General features: G+C 49.3%; 4 protein-coding genes across 4 annotated transcripts; all 4 read right to left on the reverse strand.

The window, feature by feature from the left end:
• Positions 1-2102: 2102 nt before the first annotated feature.
• On the reverse strand, positions 2103-3771 carry UCRPA7_2290 (putative casein kinase ii subunit beta-1 protein; the record flags this gene model as incomplete). The annotated part of the gene is made up of 3 exons (XM_007914872.1): positions 2103-2164; positions 2790-3555; positions 3613-3771. 3 exons carry the CDS (start codon positions 3769-3771, stop codon positions 2103-2105), a joined length of 987 nt encoding a protein of 328 aa, XP_007913063.1.
• A 2754-nt stretch (positions 3772-6525) lies between these two features.
• UCRPA7_2291 (putative glucose transporter protein) lies at positions 6526-8761 on the reverse strand (the record flags this gene model as incomplete). The annotated part of the gene is made up of 7 exons (XM_007914869.1): positions 6526-6814; positions 6866-7297; positions 7355-7394; positions 7470-7825; positions 7890-7956; positions 8545-8641; positions 8693-8761. The coding sequence occupies 7 exons, from the start codon at positions 8759-8761 to the stop codon at positions 6526-6528; spliced, it is 1350 nt and encodes a 449-aa protein (XP_007913060.1).
• Positions 8762-14255: 5494 nt separating this feature from the next.
• On the reverse strand, positions 14256-15167 carry UCRPA7_2292 (putative rna recognition domain-containing protein; the record flags this gene model as incomplete). The annotated part of the gene is made up of 2 exons (XM_007914880.1): positions 14256-15030; positions 15088-15167. 2 exons carry the CDS (start codon positions 15165-15167, stop codon positions 14256-14258), a joined length of 855 nt encoding a protein of 284 aa, XP_007913071.1.
• A 798-nt stretch (positions 15168-15965) lies between these two features.
• UCRPA7_2293 (hypothetical protein) lies at positions 15966-16220 on the reverse strand (the record flags this gene model as incomplete). Its single annotated transcript, XM_007914873.1, has 2 exons — positions 15966-16037; positions 16092-16220. The coding sequence occupies 2 exons, from the start codon at positions 16218-16220 to the stop codon at positions 15966-15968; spliced, it is 201 nt and encodes a 66-aa protein (XP_007913064.1).
• Between the last annotated feature and the right edge of the window lie 206 nt (positions 16221-16426).

The raw sequence follows: 16426 nt of genomic DNA on the forward strand, positions 1-16426 counted from the left end.
CCGGGCTAGAGAGCAGAAACAGAATCTCGCTAATGCGCCGCAGGTTGAAGACTTCTTTCCCCACCCGCACTAGTCGCCGTCGGAAGGCCGTCCACAGCCTCGATAGCGGATGTTTGAAAGTTGGACCCCGTCAGTGAATAAAAGACCTGTCCGAAGATTAACCGGAGCTTCTCCGTCTGGTTCCCCCTGACAGAACACAATGCTCAAAAGCGATGAGAAGGAAGTGCTCTTGGAGGAGTTTTCAGACAGAGTGTCGTGATGCACTGTTGACCAGGTCGAGGGCGCCCTGAATGTTGAATGGTCAATGGGTAGGAAGAGGGTAGACAGCCTTTCGATGTCTGAGCTGACAGGGTGTGCTCGGGTGTGGATCGCATCACGGATCGCAAAAGCAACCTGATGCTGGTGCATGTCCTGTGCAGGTGCATGCGGCACTTCGAGGACTCGGAGCCCAGAGCGTATCTCGGGCCAAAGAACGTATCACAGTCCATGATCACCGCCGCACGCGGCGGCACGCAAGTACGCGTGAGTCAAACGGCGGGGGTCGACCCGACTTGCAAGTTATTATCATAAAGGGCACGTCCTTTGGAAACCGTCGGGGTAGTCATTATCACACGGTTTGTCACGCCTGCCAATGCCTGCCAAGCATGCTGTCTTGGGATGTGAAGAATGTAGCCCAGGGGCCGGGCGTGCTAGAAGTCGTGCGAGCTGCATGCTCATGCGGTGCGGCTGCAGATGCCCAACATGGCTGTCGCGAATGGCAGTCGGCAGTGGGGTTTCGCAGCGGCGAAGACTCACCCGGTGAGCATGTGGGGTAGGGAGTGAAGGGTGCCACAATGGCCCTGTCAAAACTCCAATTGGACACACAAATTTTGATGTCGTGAAGGCCTCGTGGGACTTCCCAACAACCATCCTAGGGTCGTTTGGGAGGCATCTCTCTGAGTGGTCAGCATTTGGTGTCAACCTGCGCTGTATCGAGGCTCCTCGGCCGGCTCACGGCCGGTTCGTATTGAGTAATCCAGTGGGACTTGGAGGCTGAGTGACCCGGAGTTGCACTGGAGCTATGAGATTAAATCCGTATCATAAACACCAAACAGAAGGAAAAGTGCCGTGTTTTGCCTGGAGGCCCCTTTGAGCCAAGACGAATGCCCCTTGGAGCGGCTCAATTTGCAGTCCGATCAAGACCATTGTTGATAATCAAGATCCACTACACGGGCTGCCCGGCTGTCTCATCCGGGTGAAACAGTCGATCTCCTTGTGTTTCAACATTTGAGAAACGTCAGGTCCCATATCTGCTATTTTCTTGCTGTCCCACTGTGCATCGTAGGTACTCAGTGCACTGCTCGCTGTTTAGAGTACAGCGTGCGTGATAAGATGAGCATGGCAGACAGGGCGCCAAGCTACTGCAGTAGCTGTTGGATTAAAAAAAAATTAGTGACAAGCCTAATGGCGGTCGCCCCGCTCTGCTTGAATCAAAAGCACTTGCTTCTGGCGGTCATCCATGACTCGAAACATCGACTAACGCTATCACTGCTTATCAGATCAGAGAGGATGCTTGTCTGCTCACCGCCTAGATAGCTTACCGTAAGAATCATAGAATCCCTCTCGGGAGAGCTTATACACCGGTCGGCATTCGTGAACAAATGTGATTCATAATGAGACATATGTAAGCGGACGGCTATGGCTACCTTGAAAAGGGATGATAGGCCCGGTAGCAGCGATTGTAGTGATATCGCGACTGGTGTTTAGGTGATTTGGCTTCGTGGAAGGGAGCATTCGGCATAGACATCGATATGGGCGGAATGGCAAGTGATGAGTGATGAGTGATCAAGAGATGTCGTTGTGTTTGCCGCGCCTCAATGGATTTCGGTGACGGTTTAAGAACCCATCGCTCCTTCCTTCCGTTCGGAGTGCGGGCCACAATTAGGACCCCGACAGTGGCGTCCTCGCCCCGACGGCCCCATCAACGGCGATGCATGACTGCTTGAGCACGAATGAGCGACGACAGGCCCTTTTTTGCTCCGTTTAAGAGCTCCATACCTTCGGCGCCGAGCTACTAGAATAGTGCATCTAATGCCCATTGTGAATTGCTCAGAAACATTGTGCTACGGGAAGAGCGTCAAGCAATAAACGCTCACATTTGGGGACGAGGCAAAGCATGCAATGTCTAATCGAAGAGATTACATTTCGATTGAACGAAATTTGTGTATTGGTTCAGAAGGAGTACTTTCGCAGTCTATAATCTGAGCTCTGCCGCCCGTCGATGCCACTACCCCTGACATCCGACCGAGATATTCAACAAATCGTTCGCCCAGCGATGATGGAAGAGAGAACAAGACATGATCTTGGCCCCAATGCTGACCACCCTTGGCAAAGCGCCATACCAGTTCATCACACAGATATCCTCAATTAACGCCGGCCATGCAGGAAGCGTAGAATGGAACTGGCCCCTCCTGTCGTCACCCGTAAGCCCCTTTTCCGTATTCGCACACAACCCTGTTGCCAGGATTGAGAGATATATCATCGTCAGTGAAACGCTCAGTTTCACTGGCGAACAGCGAGAGGCCTTGTCAGAATGAGTATGCTCAGACCGAGTTCCTCTATCTATAGGGAAGATGGACAGCGCCCAGATAGTCTCGCTACAGAGACTGATATAGCGTGCTATAGCTCTGACTCGGCACCATTAGTTTCGAGTGCCATCGGGCTACCATTCTGATGCTGTCTTTGGCGTCCGAGGCGGCTACTTCCAGGAGGGCGACGTCGTACCATGGCTCTACCATTAAGGTTCATACTTTCATCGTCATCGTCGGAATCGGGGTGCTCTGATGCATATATGCGTGCTTCGTCCAGCTCATTTATATCCTCTGGCTTGTCACGCAGCCACTGCATCCGTGGACCAGATCGAGCAATCTCAGATACTCTAAAGCCATAGATCTTAGGCTCGTAAATCTTACCACGTCCCAGCCCCGGCGCAATGTTGCGTGCATGCATGCCATTGACCAACTGGTCCGAGTCTGCAGAGATTCGAGTTCCGCTGGCGGAGTGAGATAGTGAGCCCATAGAGTGACTCGATAAGATATCGGCGCCGTGTTTCGTATAATCGTATTCAGGGAATGTGAGTAGGAAGAGTGCGCCAAATGTGCGGCCGAAGAATGCGCCATCCACGGTCTGGAAGCGACTGTTCGGAGGTACGTAGACATCCAGACAGGAAGGGCAGAAGAGCTTGACAGTATCCTCGCCGGGAATGTCGGACAGGCCTACAGGTAAGGTCCTAGCCAAGTTGCAGTTCGTCCGCGGGCAAACGCCAAAGTGCCCTAGCTCGTACTTCTCCGACATTTGCTGGATACCCGCACGAGAGCAGATGAATCTCTGATGGATGAGGCCATACAGCATCTCGGCTGAAGATTCTATCACAGAAAGATCGCTTGCGATACGGCTATGATGCCTTCGCTCGCCATGTGTCCTCCTATCAAGCCCGCCTTCTGACTCATCTCCCTCATCCTCTTCCTCTTCGTCCTCCTCGTCGTCGTCATCCTCGGGTTCTACATCCAGGATCATCTGTAGAGAAATGTCAGGCAAAGTCTCCTCAACGCACTTACTCCAGGGCCGTCTTACCTCCAAGGCTTCCTTGTACATGGCCACCTGGGTTTGCAGACCAGTTAGATTGAAATCATCTTCGATGAATTCCTCCGAGACCTCAGCGAAATATTCGTGGCCCAGCAGAGAACAGAACGAACTAATCCATGACTCTGGTGTTCCCGAAGACGTAGACATCTCGTCGTGGGTCGCGGCGCTACCCCGCCGGAGAAGGGAGGAGGTGGGTTGAGTATCGAGCTGCAAGTGCAGGGCGCGTTACGTAGGTGGGCGTGGAAGTGGGATGCCTATGTACCCTGCCGAACGCGGTGGTGGAGGTGGAGGTGGAGGTAAGGAGGGGTGTTTATGACACCGGCATGATCAACGCACTGGTTTGCGCACGATCGCGGAGGTGAAGCTGGACGAGCGACAAGGCTGCAGCAATGGCTCGTGTAAAAAAAATTTGTCCCGCCGCCTGGCCGGTGCCTTCTTGTTTATTATCCTGGTTGTGGAATTGCGGCCTCGTTCATTTGGGTGGTTGATGGTGGGATATCCTGAGGTCCGTGCATATAGCCCCGCAATTATGATTTCCCACTCCGATTATCTCCTTTTGATATCACGTGGCTGTCATTTCAGAGGAGCAAACACATGTACAAGAATGCTTCCGTTCACCAGCGATGACATTCCTACGCATCGAAAGCTTGCTCTTTTACGTTGTTTGAAGATCGAAGTGATGTAAAATGACAGCACGACCATAAGATTATGTTGTTGCTGAGGTCAACCTAGGATGCAGATCTCAGGAGGAATCACCCTCCGAACGGCTTACTCCCGAATAGCTCGGCCTTTGTCTAGACAATTACGGTCTCTTTCATCGGTTCCAGTTTCGGAGAGCAGTTTTGATACTCTTGACATACAGCAGTTCCGAGATGTCGCATTTGCTCCAGCCCGTACACTCCTCATGAGAGGTCAAAACTCGCAGGGTTTACCAGCGATCCGGAAATGGTTTCAAATGCAGGATGATATCTCATATCTTCATTCCGAAGAATTTTGTTTCACGGACTACTTGGAGAGCTTTAAAGGAATGTGCTTTCCGTATGAACTTATATACCCTCAATGGAGCAAAGATTTGGCCTGCGAAAGCGTATCCCACTTCAGTTCATGGCTCTCTAAATCCGAAGACGAGGAATACAGGCTTATTGCAGATATGTTTCGAGATATTTTTCCTTCAGAACCGTCTAAAATAGCGGGTAACTCACAACTTTTTCGATTTGAGGCACCTCTCACTCTTCTCATCAGTGCTCTCGAGTATAATCGACAGCAACGGGCGTCTTCGAACCGGGTTCTTACGCAGCTTTACATCGCACAAGCGTCTCTCAATGACCTCCCTCTGGAGCTCAGAGACGATGTTACAATTCCGAACATTGTAAACTCTGCTGGCAAAGGCGATGTTTACGACTCAAGTGTCTGGTTAGGGCTGGAGCCGACATACACCCCCTGGCATCGCGATCCCAATCCAAACTTGTTCTGCCAACTTTGCAGCTCAAAGGTCATTAGACTTCTGCCTCCTAATCCAGGAGAGCATATCTTTCGAACGGTGCAAATGAAGCTTGGGCGACATGGAAGTTCACGTATCAGAGGCGAGGAGATGATGCATGGCCCCGAGAGAACACTGCTTCATGATGCTATTTGGAGCCCTGACACAAATCCCGAAATCTTTGAAGCTCGGGTCAGCCCTGGAGATGCATTATTTATTCCGAAAGGCTGGTGGCACAGTGTCAGAAGTGTGCATGGAGATGGGCGACTGAATGGCTCAGTCAATTGGTGGTTTCGATAAGCGATCATAAAATCTACTTTTCTGTTGCCCGGGTGATGGCCATTTTCCTTCGATCAATGCTCATCCTCCTCCAAGAACACCTGGAGCTGCTCCATCATCCGAAGAGATTCCGCACGGAAAAGCGATTCTATATATCCAGCTGCCAGTCCCAGGCCCGTAGGAATACCAAGTCGTACTTCCCGATCGAGAGTGGTTAGGCCTACTTCTCTTTCTCTGATCACCATGTCGACTATTACGTCAACCTTTATACCAAGAATAGCCGGCGTTAATGTATGTGGTTGATGGAAGACGACGTGGCGCCCACTTTCATCTAGGTGAACAACCTCCCCATACCTCGTGCCGCTCGGTGACTGTTCTTTGTACTTCGTGCCTGGTCTAATCGGGTTGTCTGAAATCTCCGTCGTCCCCTTAAAGACTCCACTATGACATAGCCATTTATTGTAACCCGGCAGGTCGCATATAGCCGTGAATGCGCTTGCGGGTGAGCAATCGATATCGATACTCATGTTTACGTGTCGACTGGTTGGCGCCATCCTGTCTGAGGAGTACGAAGATTGCAAATTTACAACTAAGAGCCTGCTCTGGCGTTGCGCAGGCTAGCTCCGAAAGTCGATCATATATCAAAGCGCTTGAAATAAAGTCCACTTTAAGTTGCATGTGAAAGAGTCTGAGGTATTGCGGGTGAAACATGTCAGTGCTAGATTTGAGCTGAATCAGCAACATACGCAGCGCAGACCAATTAGATTCGTAGCCATGGCCCATCTACCTAGACATGGCATCTAAGTGTAATGAGGAAAAATTTGTTTGGACTTGAAATATTAGATGATATAATATCAGAGAATGGGCGTCACCATTATTGAGAGCCATCTAGGTCACTCCTAATGGTAAAGACCGTAGTGTATTGAATTATTATCGTTAGGTAAGACTATCCCAGTGTCTTGGGTATAATAGGATAAAATCAACTGGTCCTGTAACATTCATCATTCTGGTTTGCGCTCAGGTCTGCAAGTGAGAATTCCGCGGGTCCATAGGGGCCATAACTAAGGGGATCTTTCAGCCCGGGCCGAAAAAGCACACACATATCCAAAACCATCCTCAGACCCCAAATGGTTATTCGCTTTTTATTGGGTCGCAGCCGGGACGGGCTCGGCAGGAGGTGCAGCTGCACTCTTCTCATGATGCTCGTGATGAGCAAGCTTTGACTCGATGTCACCACGTTCAGCTTGCGAAGTAAGCTTGGTAGCCTTCTTAGTCTTCCACGCGGGAGTCCCAAGGTAGGGAATGCCATTAGGGTCTTCGAACATGGCTTCTGTTTCTTCGAGAGTCTTGCCGGCGGTTTCAGGAAAGATGAAGAAAACATGGATAAACATAGCGACGTTGAAGACGCCGAAGATGAGGTAAGTCTTCCACCTGTAAAGTTTTAGTATGTCAACTATTCAGCTGACCTTGAAAGTGACTCACCGAATATTCTCGAAGGCGACAGGAACGAAAAGACCCAGTGCAGTGTTGAAGGCCCAGTTGGCAGAAGTGGACAGCGCAACTCCCTTGCCTCTAAGTCTGAGAGGGAACAGCTCTGGAGGGTAAGTCCAAGAGACAGGCCCCCATGTGGGAGCAAAGGAGGCAACAAAGAGGTATGTGCAAGCAATCAAGCCCTTTGCAGCACTTCCAGAAACTGTCATGGAAACCTCGGGAACCCCATCTTTGCCACCGGGAATGACGGTACCGTGAGCTCCCAGGATACCAGCATTGGCAAACATCCACGTGCCCATGAAAGCCGCTCCAATTAACAATGTTGGGCGACGCCCCCAGCGATCCATCCATAGCAGGGCCGGGATCGTCATGACAACATTTATGACATATTGAATCGATGAGGCAAGCAAATTTGCGTTACCACTGCAAATATATATTAGTGTCTCCGGATATGTGAAAGTACGCAATGGTGGGACCAACCTATAACCTGCCATAGAAAAGACGTAAGAGATGTAATACACTTCACAAGTGTAGTCAGCAATCCTGCAAATTCAATTGCCATACTGGTAGTTTCGGGTTCAATTGAAAGACTTACTCATAACGTTCATGCCCGTAAGCTGTGACCAGATCTGATCAAAGAGACCAATGACAGTTCGGTTGAGCATTCGAGGCTTGAAGAGATCCAAGTATGTAACATCAGCAATTGAGGCCTCAAAGGCGCGCATATCCTTGATATCCTGTAACTCGAGGGCCACAAAGGGGTGGTGAGGATCTCCATGGCCGTGAACGAGGGTCAATACAGCGTGGCAGTCTTCCCACCGGTCCTGTCGAGCAAGCCAACGGGGAGACTCAGGGAGAAGAATCATCATGCCAAACAAGAAGAAAGCCGGAATCATTTGGAGACCCCAAGGGATACGCCAGGAGGCAGTGTTGTAGTTGCGTGAGTTTTGTCTAGATCCGTCAGTGAATTCGTCCATGAAATATCATATTTCAGATTGGGACGGATCTCGCTTACTCTCCTATGAAACTGCAGCCGTAACTGATGTAGTACATGATCAAAATACCCCAGGTGATTGCCCATTCTAAAAATCTGGAGTCAGTAATGTTGTTGTAGGACAGGGTGTAAAAGCGACTGAGTGTTCAACTATGCATTTGGAGACTTGAATCAAGGTTTCAAAACTTGAAAATAAGCTTTTCGAAGCTCAATTTAAGTCTTCAGAAAATGGAGACTTGTATGGGTTGATCATGAACCTACGTTGCATTCCGATGAATCTTCCTCGTTTGCTTGGAGGTGAGATCTCCGCAATGTAGACTGGAACTTGAGCGCTCTCAATTCCGACACTGATTCCGTTAATAACCCTACCTACACATAACATGCCAATGTTCTGAGCAGCACAGCATAGGGTTGAGCCAATTAGCCTGTCGTTTGTTTGTCAGATGAGTTGGTCGTAATCCTAATTTCATTTCGACTAACCATATGATACAACCAACCATGATCGAATACTTCCGCCCCAAGCGATCACTGAGCGGTCCTGAGACCAGAGCGCCTACCCAGGAGCCTGCTGCCATGCTGGCAGTAATGCCACCTTGATGCAAAGACTTGGGTCCACCTGCTCAGGGACAAGACCCGGTTAGTGATTGTCTCCTCCATCGAGATGGATCAAACATACTACAATCATCATCATCCGTGAACGGTGGGCCTTTAGGGCCTTGATTAAAGTAACAACGGTATGAATTCTCACCCAGCTGTGCGGATACACTGGAAATCTTCGGAATTCCGAGTCAGTGGTTGTCATATCAACTCCAGAACTTGCTTACATCGAAGCCGAAGAGGGCGCCGCCCACAACCGAAACTGCAGCGATTACGTATATGTTGCCTATTGCCATGCTTGCTAACTTTCAAAGACTTTCGACTGCTTTATTCTAGAGTGAAATTAGGGCGAAGGCGGGTGGGTGAGGGGGAGAGCGTTTAAATGCATGATCTTCGCTCCGCATCTTCGATCCTTTAGGCACGCATTGTACTTCCAAAGGGCAAATTACATGGTATCCTAGATCGTCCCACGCAACACTCCAATAACTAAGCTGGCCAAAAGGCAACCAATGGTTTTCTTGAAGGTAGGTCAAGGAAGGGGGTGGGCCGATGAAAGTGACAAGTTATTGGCCATCATGGGAACGCATCCTTCGATTGGATGTTGCTACTGAACATGTGCTACACTTTACGAAGTCATGAAGAAGTAGTATTGGCCTGCACTCGGCATTGGGAATGCCGTGGGAACTGAGGAGTCAGACAGGTCGGGCTCGGATCTGCATAGAAGGTCCGATAATTAGTGCACAACCCCAATGATGATTGTCATGATACTTGGCCATGACAATCCGGGGTAGTACAGTGATCGACACTGATACGCGTCAACCCCTCCACCCAAAAAGGCGTCCACCTACAGCGGTCTTCTTGCAGATTCATGGAGGCGTTCCTCGGAGGGGTGCACATGTGAGTGTTATGGTGTGTATCAGTTTTGTCTCCATTATTCGCAACAATATTCTCTTGAGATCGCCACTATATGCACCAAGAAATTCTGGCCAGAGCGCTTGGCAAGCGTTCAAAGAAGCTTTGGCAAGCTCCAAGCCAGCCCCGTAGCTCTTTATTAGTCTCATAACCCCAGGCCAGATCTACCCCGGAATGGTCCCTGCAATGACTGTTATCCTCCGAAGCATCCGCACGCATACAAAACGTCTCGTTACATTCGGGCCGTTCCCCACAACTGTCATCAGTTCTCTGGAGTGATGTTGCTGCAGACTGGAGCGGGGTATCCAGGCTGACAGGCCCGCCGCGAGGTGATTGATGTAAGATACAAATCCAGCCGGCTATGAGAGTCATGTCACCAGACAACCCCTGGTCATTGAAACAGCATGACAGACACTCAGTCTGGAACAAAAGGTATGATGACCAAATGGTTGTACATAATTTCATAGCGCAGCATGCACTCTGATGGTGGAGTGCATATATGTCATCGACCATATTACTCATCAGTAGCGCACCGATGGTGGCAACGGTAAGGGGTAGTGGCATAACAAATGCTCCAGATCAGGGCCTTTACGCGCTTTCAGTTAGCCATCATTCCCTCCAGGTAGAAAATATATACTACCTACCACTCCCGCAAAATGTCTGAAACCACAGGTCCTCTCAGGGCCTATCGGAGCCTGCCCGATCTGAGAACCATTTTGATAATTGTAGAGCCACTTGATTAATGCCAAGACCATATGACAAAGCTAGATAACATTTTAGTACTCTATCCGCTATTCTTAGTTAGCAGCTGTAGTATAGTAATACTAGAAGTTAGAATAATCACGACTGCTATTGGAAATCCCGCTTCACAATGCTATATTTGACAAGACTTAACAGAAAGCTGTTGATGGTTACCAAGATATCGTACAAAGAGCGCACTGTTGTTGAGAACGCAGGATTAAAACTACCTGCTAACTTTGTTGAGCCATGTAGTTGAACAGTCTTTCAATAGTCCCACTGGTACCTAGCATGCAGTAGTGGCCCGGATACTTTAGGCACCCTTAAATTTCTCCAATATCTGGCAGACATTTCCAAATATCGTTCATCTTCAGATACTGAATTAAGAATCGTTACATTGAGTGGTGGAACATGTATAACTTTGTTCTCTCTTACGCCCTGCTTCCGGGTTGTGCGTTTTCTGTTGTTATCCAATTCGTGTCTGTTATGAATCAAGGTGTTGAGGTAAGAGTCTATCCTCTCTCCGGACCCGCCGATAACGAACGCCGACTTCGATGTTCTAGTTTCCATCACGGTGGGGTACCACTCGATATTCGAAGTCATGCGACCTTCAAGACAGTCGTTGGCTTACCCTTGCTGAAGGGGAGGTTTTCGGGCCAAGGGAGAGGCATTCAAGAGACGATTGGGGTGTCAACATGAATCCGCCATGAGATACAGATCATGCAAACAATCATCTGAATCGCTGTTTAGTTATCGAATCTGTATGATTCATGGCAGAGCGAACTCGAAGTATCCCACATTCCTTTTGTAGGAATTGCGGTACTGAATTTTTCTCTCTCTCCAAATCCGTTTGATATCAGTCTCCACGCCATAATCCGTAGAGTAGAGTAGACATCACATTAGAGCAAAAACGTAGAGTTGTCACGAATGTAGTTGATCGTGAATTGTGCCCTTGTTGATGAGTAGCGATTATATTGATTGCGAAGACATCGAACTAATATGTGTAGGATGGCACACCTACTTCTACCTTGATATTGACCACATATCGCAATGTATTCGAGATCCACATAAAAAAATGACTCATTTTCAAATGTGTAGTAATGTGTTACGCTGGCTTGTGCTGACTTCCGTGCTTAACTAATCCCTTCATTATCGAGTCTTCTTCCAAAAGCCGAAAAAAGAAAAAAAAGAAAAAAAAAAGGAAAGAACGGGTTTTTTGGGACCGCCTGTAATCTCAATGAAAGGTCGTTAGCCCCTGCCATCGTTTCTGCAAAAAACCTGGCTCCATTGACCGTAGGAGCCTCCTGCCACAACTCAAATGCACCGGATCCGGGATGACGCTGGAGCCAGAGCTGATTAGTTGCTATGATCCTTGTCGATCACTGCTCCAACAACTTTCTATAGCACTCAGCTCGCTCTGGCATGCTCTTGATCGACATCATCTGCGAGATCTCGCGCTCGCTTGCCTAAAGAGCTCAATTTTCCGGTTATATCCCGAACGGATTCCCGATTTTGTGTCTGTGCCTGCTTGAGTTGATGGATAGTGGAATTTCTAGTGCGAACGGTTTTCTCCAGTTTCAACTTTTCGTCACGGAGCTTCCTGTTCTGGCTTTCATAATCCTGAATTTGAGTCCTCAAGTCGTGGTTGTCCTCCTTGAGCTGTGAAATGACTTTCAAATCGCTGGGTCGGGATGGTCGACAGATATCATCCATCAAGGTAAGCGATGGGCTGGGGTAGTCCGCCGCTAACGCCTCCGGTGAACATCCACACACAGTGACAAACTCACCGAACTCATCAGAGTCCTTCGGCTTCCACAGTGGGGAGTGATATTGAAGACGTCGACTATGCTGGAGTGAGGTCTTAGTGATCCAATACTGCGTAGATTTATATTCCAACTCGATCAGGTTAATTTCGTTCGAGACCATGTGCACAAGCGCAACTCCTTTTGCACCCCAGATTCTGATATGGCCATCTTCGTGATCTTTGTTGACTTCTTTGATTGGGCCTGTGATATTGGCCACTCCACACTTGATCAGATCAGCCGTGAGCGAGAATCCTGCCTCCCACTCTTCCATGTTAGACGGCGCCATGGTGGTAGAGAGTGGCGTAGGTGTGTTTCGTTTATGGGCTGGACGAGAATGAAGTTGTCTGTAGGTGCAGTGGAAGTTTGTTTAAGCGAGTAAAGCGGAGAATATGGAAGTTTGACAGGCAGTGGAAGATAAATTCCAGAAATATAGCTTGAATGAGAGGAAATAAATTGAATGGTTTTGGTCAGAGGAGCACTCTATATGAAAGGAGCGAGAACTCCTGACGTGAAGATTTTGTCCTTGTTGGTGACTCGATGAGCTGGATTAGCTAGAAGAGGGTTTGGAATGAGAATAGCTGAATATAAAACTGCCGGTCTTGCCTCGAGTGACCATCAGGTGCAGCTTGCCCTTTCGATGTATGAGGTTGGTCCTTCTCGAAAGATGATGATTTGTTGGTTTTGAAAGTAGGAGCTTTAAATATATCCCCACATATAGCTTACTTTTCGCAGCTATTGGACCCCTTGTTAGCTTCCACAGAAGACAGACTGCAGAAGTCCTTACGTTAGACTTGCGTCTTTTTAAAGCCAACCCCACGTAGTTCGACCGCCAGCTATTACGGTAAAGATATCGCGTCCTTTCTAGCAAGTGAGGGCATCTTCCGAGGCTAAATCTAAATTCTCAGTCATAGAGAATAAGACAGGTCGCTTGAAGGGGCAGGTTCCCCTCGAGAGAAAGATTTTACGAAAGAGGAAGTTACGCCGTCTCGTTTCATCAATCTCAACTCCACACAAGCATCTTTTCCCAGGCCACGACAACCTAACTTGTCAAGTTCTCTACAAAGCCTTTTTGAACTTCCCTAGATTCGCCATCACGAGGAACAGAACATGATACTAAAGTAACCCTCAAATTCAACGACTACTCTGATTCAACATATCATGGCTCCGTTGAACCTCAAGGAATGGCATTCAGTTTTGTCTATGACTGACCGTCTCATCGGGGCAAATGACAACACTGCCATTGATTCGCTCCGAGCCAGTGACGCAAATAATCGCGAACCAGTCATCTATGGCCGCGACGGTCATGCCACACTGTGCGTGAAAGACAAAATGATCATTTCGGTTACAGTCAAGACGAATATAGGAGGCATGGAGAAGCAGGTCGTGGCCACTCGAACCTCGATCGCACATACTATACGTCGCCACCATTCTCCGTGGTGGAAATTGTGGCTTATAATGTCTACGTCCGGTGCTGAGGAGAACGAGTTCGAGACGGAATGCGGTTGCTCGATGGATGATCTACGACAGGATTTGCCCCGTCCGTACGTCACGCAATTCGAAGACCATATATTTGCTCATAATGACGGCAAGATCAGCAAATATAGCTCCTCTTTGCACCGCTCGCAACAAGACCTTGCGGCTTCTCAGAAGGAGTTAGCAGAGCTCCGACAGGAGGTCGTTAGGCTTCGTAAAGCCATGGAGACTCATCATGAGCGAGAAGTCAAGCTGGAGAAGGAGGCTGAGCCGCCTTCAGAGCGCCCATCGTCCTACTCCTTTTCCAGATCCTCCATCATTCAAGACTCTACGCCCTCATGTACGCCTTGATATTAGGGCGGATAGATACAGCGGGGAGTGATTACGACTTCGCGTTGAAGAATGTTGGCTCAACATAGAACTTGCTTTATATGGCTGGTCTCGGTTGAAACTCATCTGATGTGCTCTGTCTCTCGCGATGGGTCTTACTACATGGTTTCCTTCTCATGACTTTGGCAGGACTAGCATGGCTATCAACGGACCTTGATACATATTACGAGAAATTTGACAAAGTTATCGCTGCTCCATGACATGTCCTATTCTATGCATGGTGATAGCGTGGAAACAAGCTTATCATTGTACAGTTCATAGTTGAGAAAGCGAGGGAGCAATCTTGGTAAACGTTCGAATTGCTTAATTTGCTACCTATGATCATAACGTCGTCATGAAACCGAATCAGTCACATTCCGCCAAGCCCAAAAAAACTCATTTTCAGCAGCCCAAATCCCGATGGCTGCCATCATCTGTGCTCGTTGAATAGCAAAACTTCTCAACAAACGTCATCTTCTAGACCCGCCACCGTTTAGACCTTCGGGTCCTGAACGGCGGGAACAGGAGCAGACTCCTGAACACCGACACCACCCTCAGCGGGCTTTACCGGAGTCGTAGTCTCGGTCGTGGTCGTGGCGCTCTCCTCCTTGCCACCCGGGGCAGCGGGTGTCTTCTCGGCACCAAACACCTTCTCCAAACCAGCAGCCTTGTATGCACTGCCACCGTGCTCCTGCTTCTTAAGCTCCGCAAGACGGCGGGCCTCGGTGTGAATGTCGGTGACCTGCTTCTGGCCCAGTGTGTAGAAGTTGACAATCTTCTTGCCGGGCTGGGTGGCGGTGGCCTTCTCGAAGTAAGAGCCCAGGCCGGTCAGCAGGGAGTTGGCGCGCTGGGTGATGCCGTAGCTCTGGTCGGCGGTCTTGGCACGGTCGGTGGCGTGGTACTTTGCGTCGAGGCTCTGGATGGTGTTCACGAACCGTGAGGACACGCCGTGCTTGTGGTCGAGCTCGATGGCGCGCTGCAGCGCCGCGTCGCCGACGACGTAGCCGTGTGCGAGATACTCGGCGAAGATACGACTGCGGGGCTTCTCCTCCTGTGTGATCTCGTCCGAGTCGCGCTCGGCATTGGTAGTGACATGGGTATCGTCATCGGACGAGGAGTCGCCAGCGGAGGTGACGCTGATATGGGAGGGGCCGAGCTGGGTGCTGTTCAGGAGCAAAGCTGTCTTGGCAGCGGTCTCCTTCTCGAACACGACAGTGGCTGATTTGGAGTCGCCCTCAGGCTTGACATCGATGGATGCGATCTTGCCGCTGGGAACTATCAGTAGCTGTTCGCCGAGGAGAGTAACATAAGGGGAGATCTCTTACCAGAATGCGAAGAAGTCTCGAATCTCCTTGTCCTCCGTGGAGGGAGAGATGTTCTTGACGTGAACGGTAGTGGCAGACATTCTGACGGTGCTGTATCGAGTGTGAATATGGTCTTGGTGCGGGGTAGTTGTCTGATGTTCGTGATGTGGTTGTTGCAAGGGGATGGGAAAAGGTGGGAGGAGTTGCAAGGGAGGGCTTTTGTTTTATATGACGGAAGCTCAATGATACCTATAGGCCGATTTGCTCGTGAGGTGCCAGCCGCTGTGCCAAGACTTGTGGATGTACGTGTTCCTGACGTTCGCTCTCAAGGTGCAAAGCTAAGATCAGAGAGGGGCGAACAGACGTCATCACAAGTGTGGCTGTGCTCCGCTTTCCACAATACCCTGAGAACGTCTGTTATGAGAGTACCCCATCATGAGGCATTAAATCGCCGTCATGCATTTGTACCTTTTTACTTTCTCAACGCCTGAACTGGTTCCTTCCCAACAACGAAGGCAGTAGCTAACAGGAGGTTTGCCCTAGGTCCAGGCGTCTACGAAGTGTCGCCTGCATCCATTGGGCGAGTTTCATAGCTTGCCTCGTCATCTATCACGTCGTTGAAAATGGCATGTGAAATTTAATTGTAGGCTGCTATGCAGTTATCTGTCACTGTTTGAGAATCTCGAATGTCTCTATCACGAGATCAACAATAAGCACTGGTGCATTCCATCTCGAAATCGAATAACGATGTGCAGAGTACCGCCACTCTTGGTCGAGCGTGTCATTTGAGGCTTTCTTGCCTGTCTATAATATACAGGTGGTCATGACATTCGTGCCTGCATGATAAAAAAAATGCAGGCTACTCCTTCCCTCTACCGGAGTAGAACCATGACATCGATTTATTTCTGAGTCTTTGCAAACTTCTGCTCCAGCGCATCCTCCATTGGGCCCTTGGGGTTTGAGGTCAAATTCTAGAGTGCTGTTAGTTTGCAAGATTCCATTCAGACGCCTTTTAGCAGACTGACCTCAAGACCGGACTTGTTGACCTCTTCCTTATTTTCGGAGCTGTCTGTACCCTTTCCTGAGGCAGGGGTATCATGAAGCTGGGCGCCGGTCTGACGTTCGGGCGGGGGAGACTCTGCACCTTCAGGCATATTGATGGCTGTATTTGAAGTGTAAAGGGATTGTTTTGAGAGACTGCCAGCCCATCTCGTTAGCATCAGGCTCTCAGCGTCATTGAGAATGAAGGCAACTTTGCTGGTAAATAGGAGGTTGCAAAAGGGATGGCTTACCTTGAGGATGGCTAAGGACTTGATGAGAATAGCTTGCCGTGTCGAATGTACGGTAGTGAAATTGCTTT

Source organism: Phaeoacremonium minimum (genome assembly GCF_000392275.1).
Source record: "Phaeoacremonium minimum UCRPA7 unplaced genomic scaffold PA7_03_scaffold_156, whole genome shotgun sequence".
In the NCBI taxonomy this organism is placed as follows: domain Eukaryota; kingdom Fungi; phylum Ascomycota; class Sordariomycetes; order Togniniales; family Togniniaceae; genus Phaeoacremonium; species Phaeoacremonium minimum.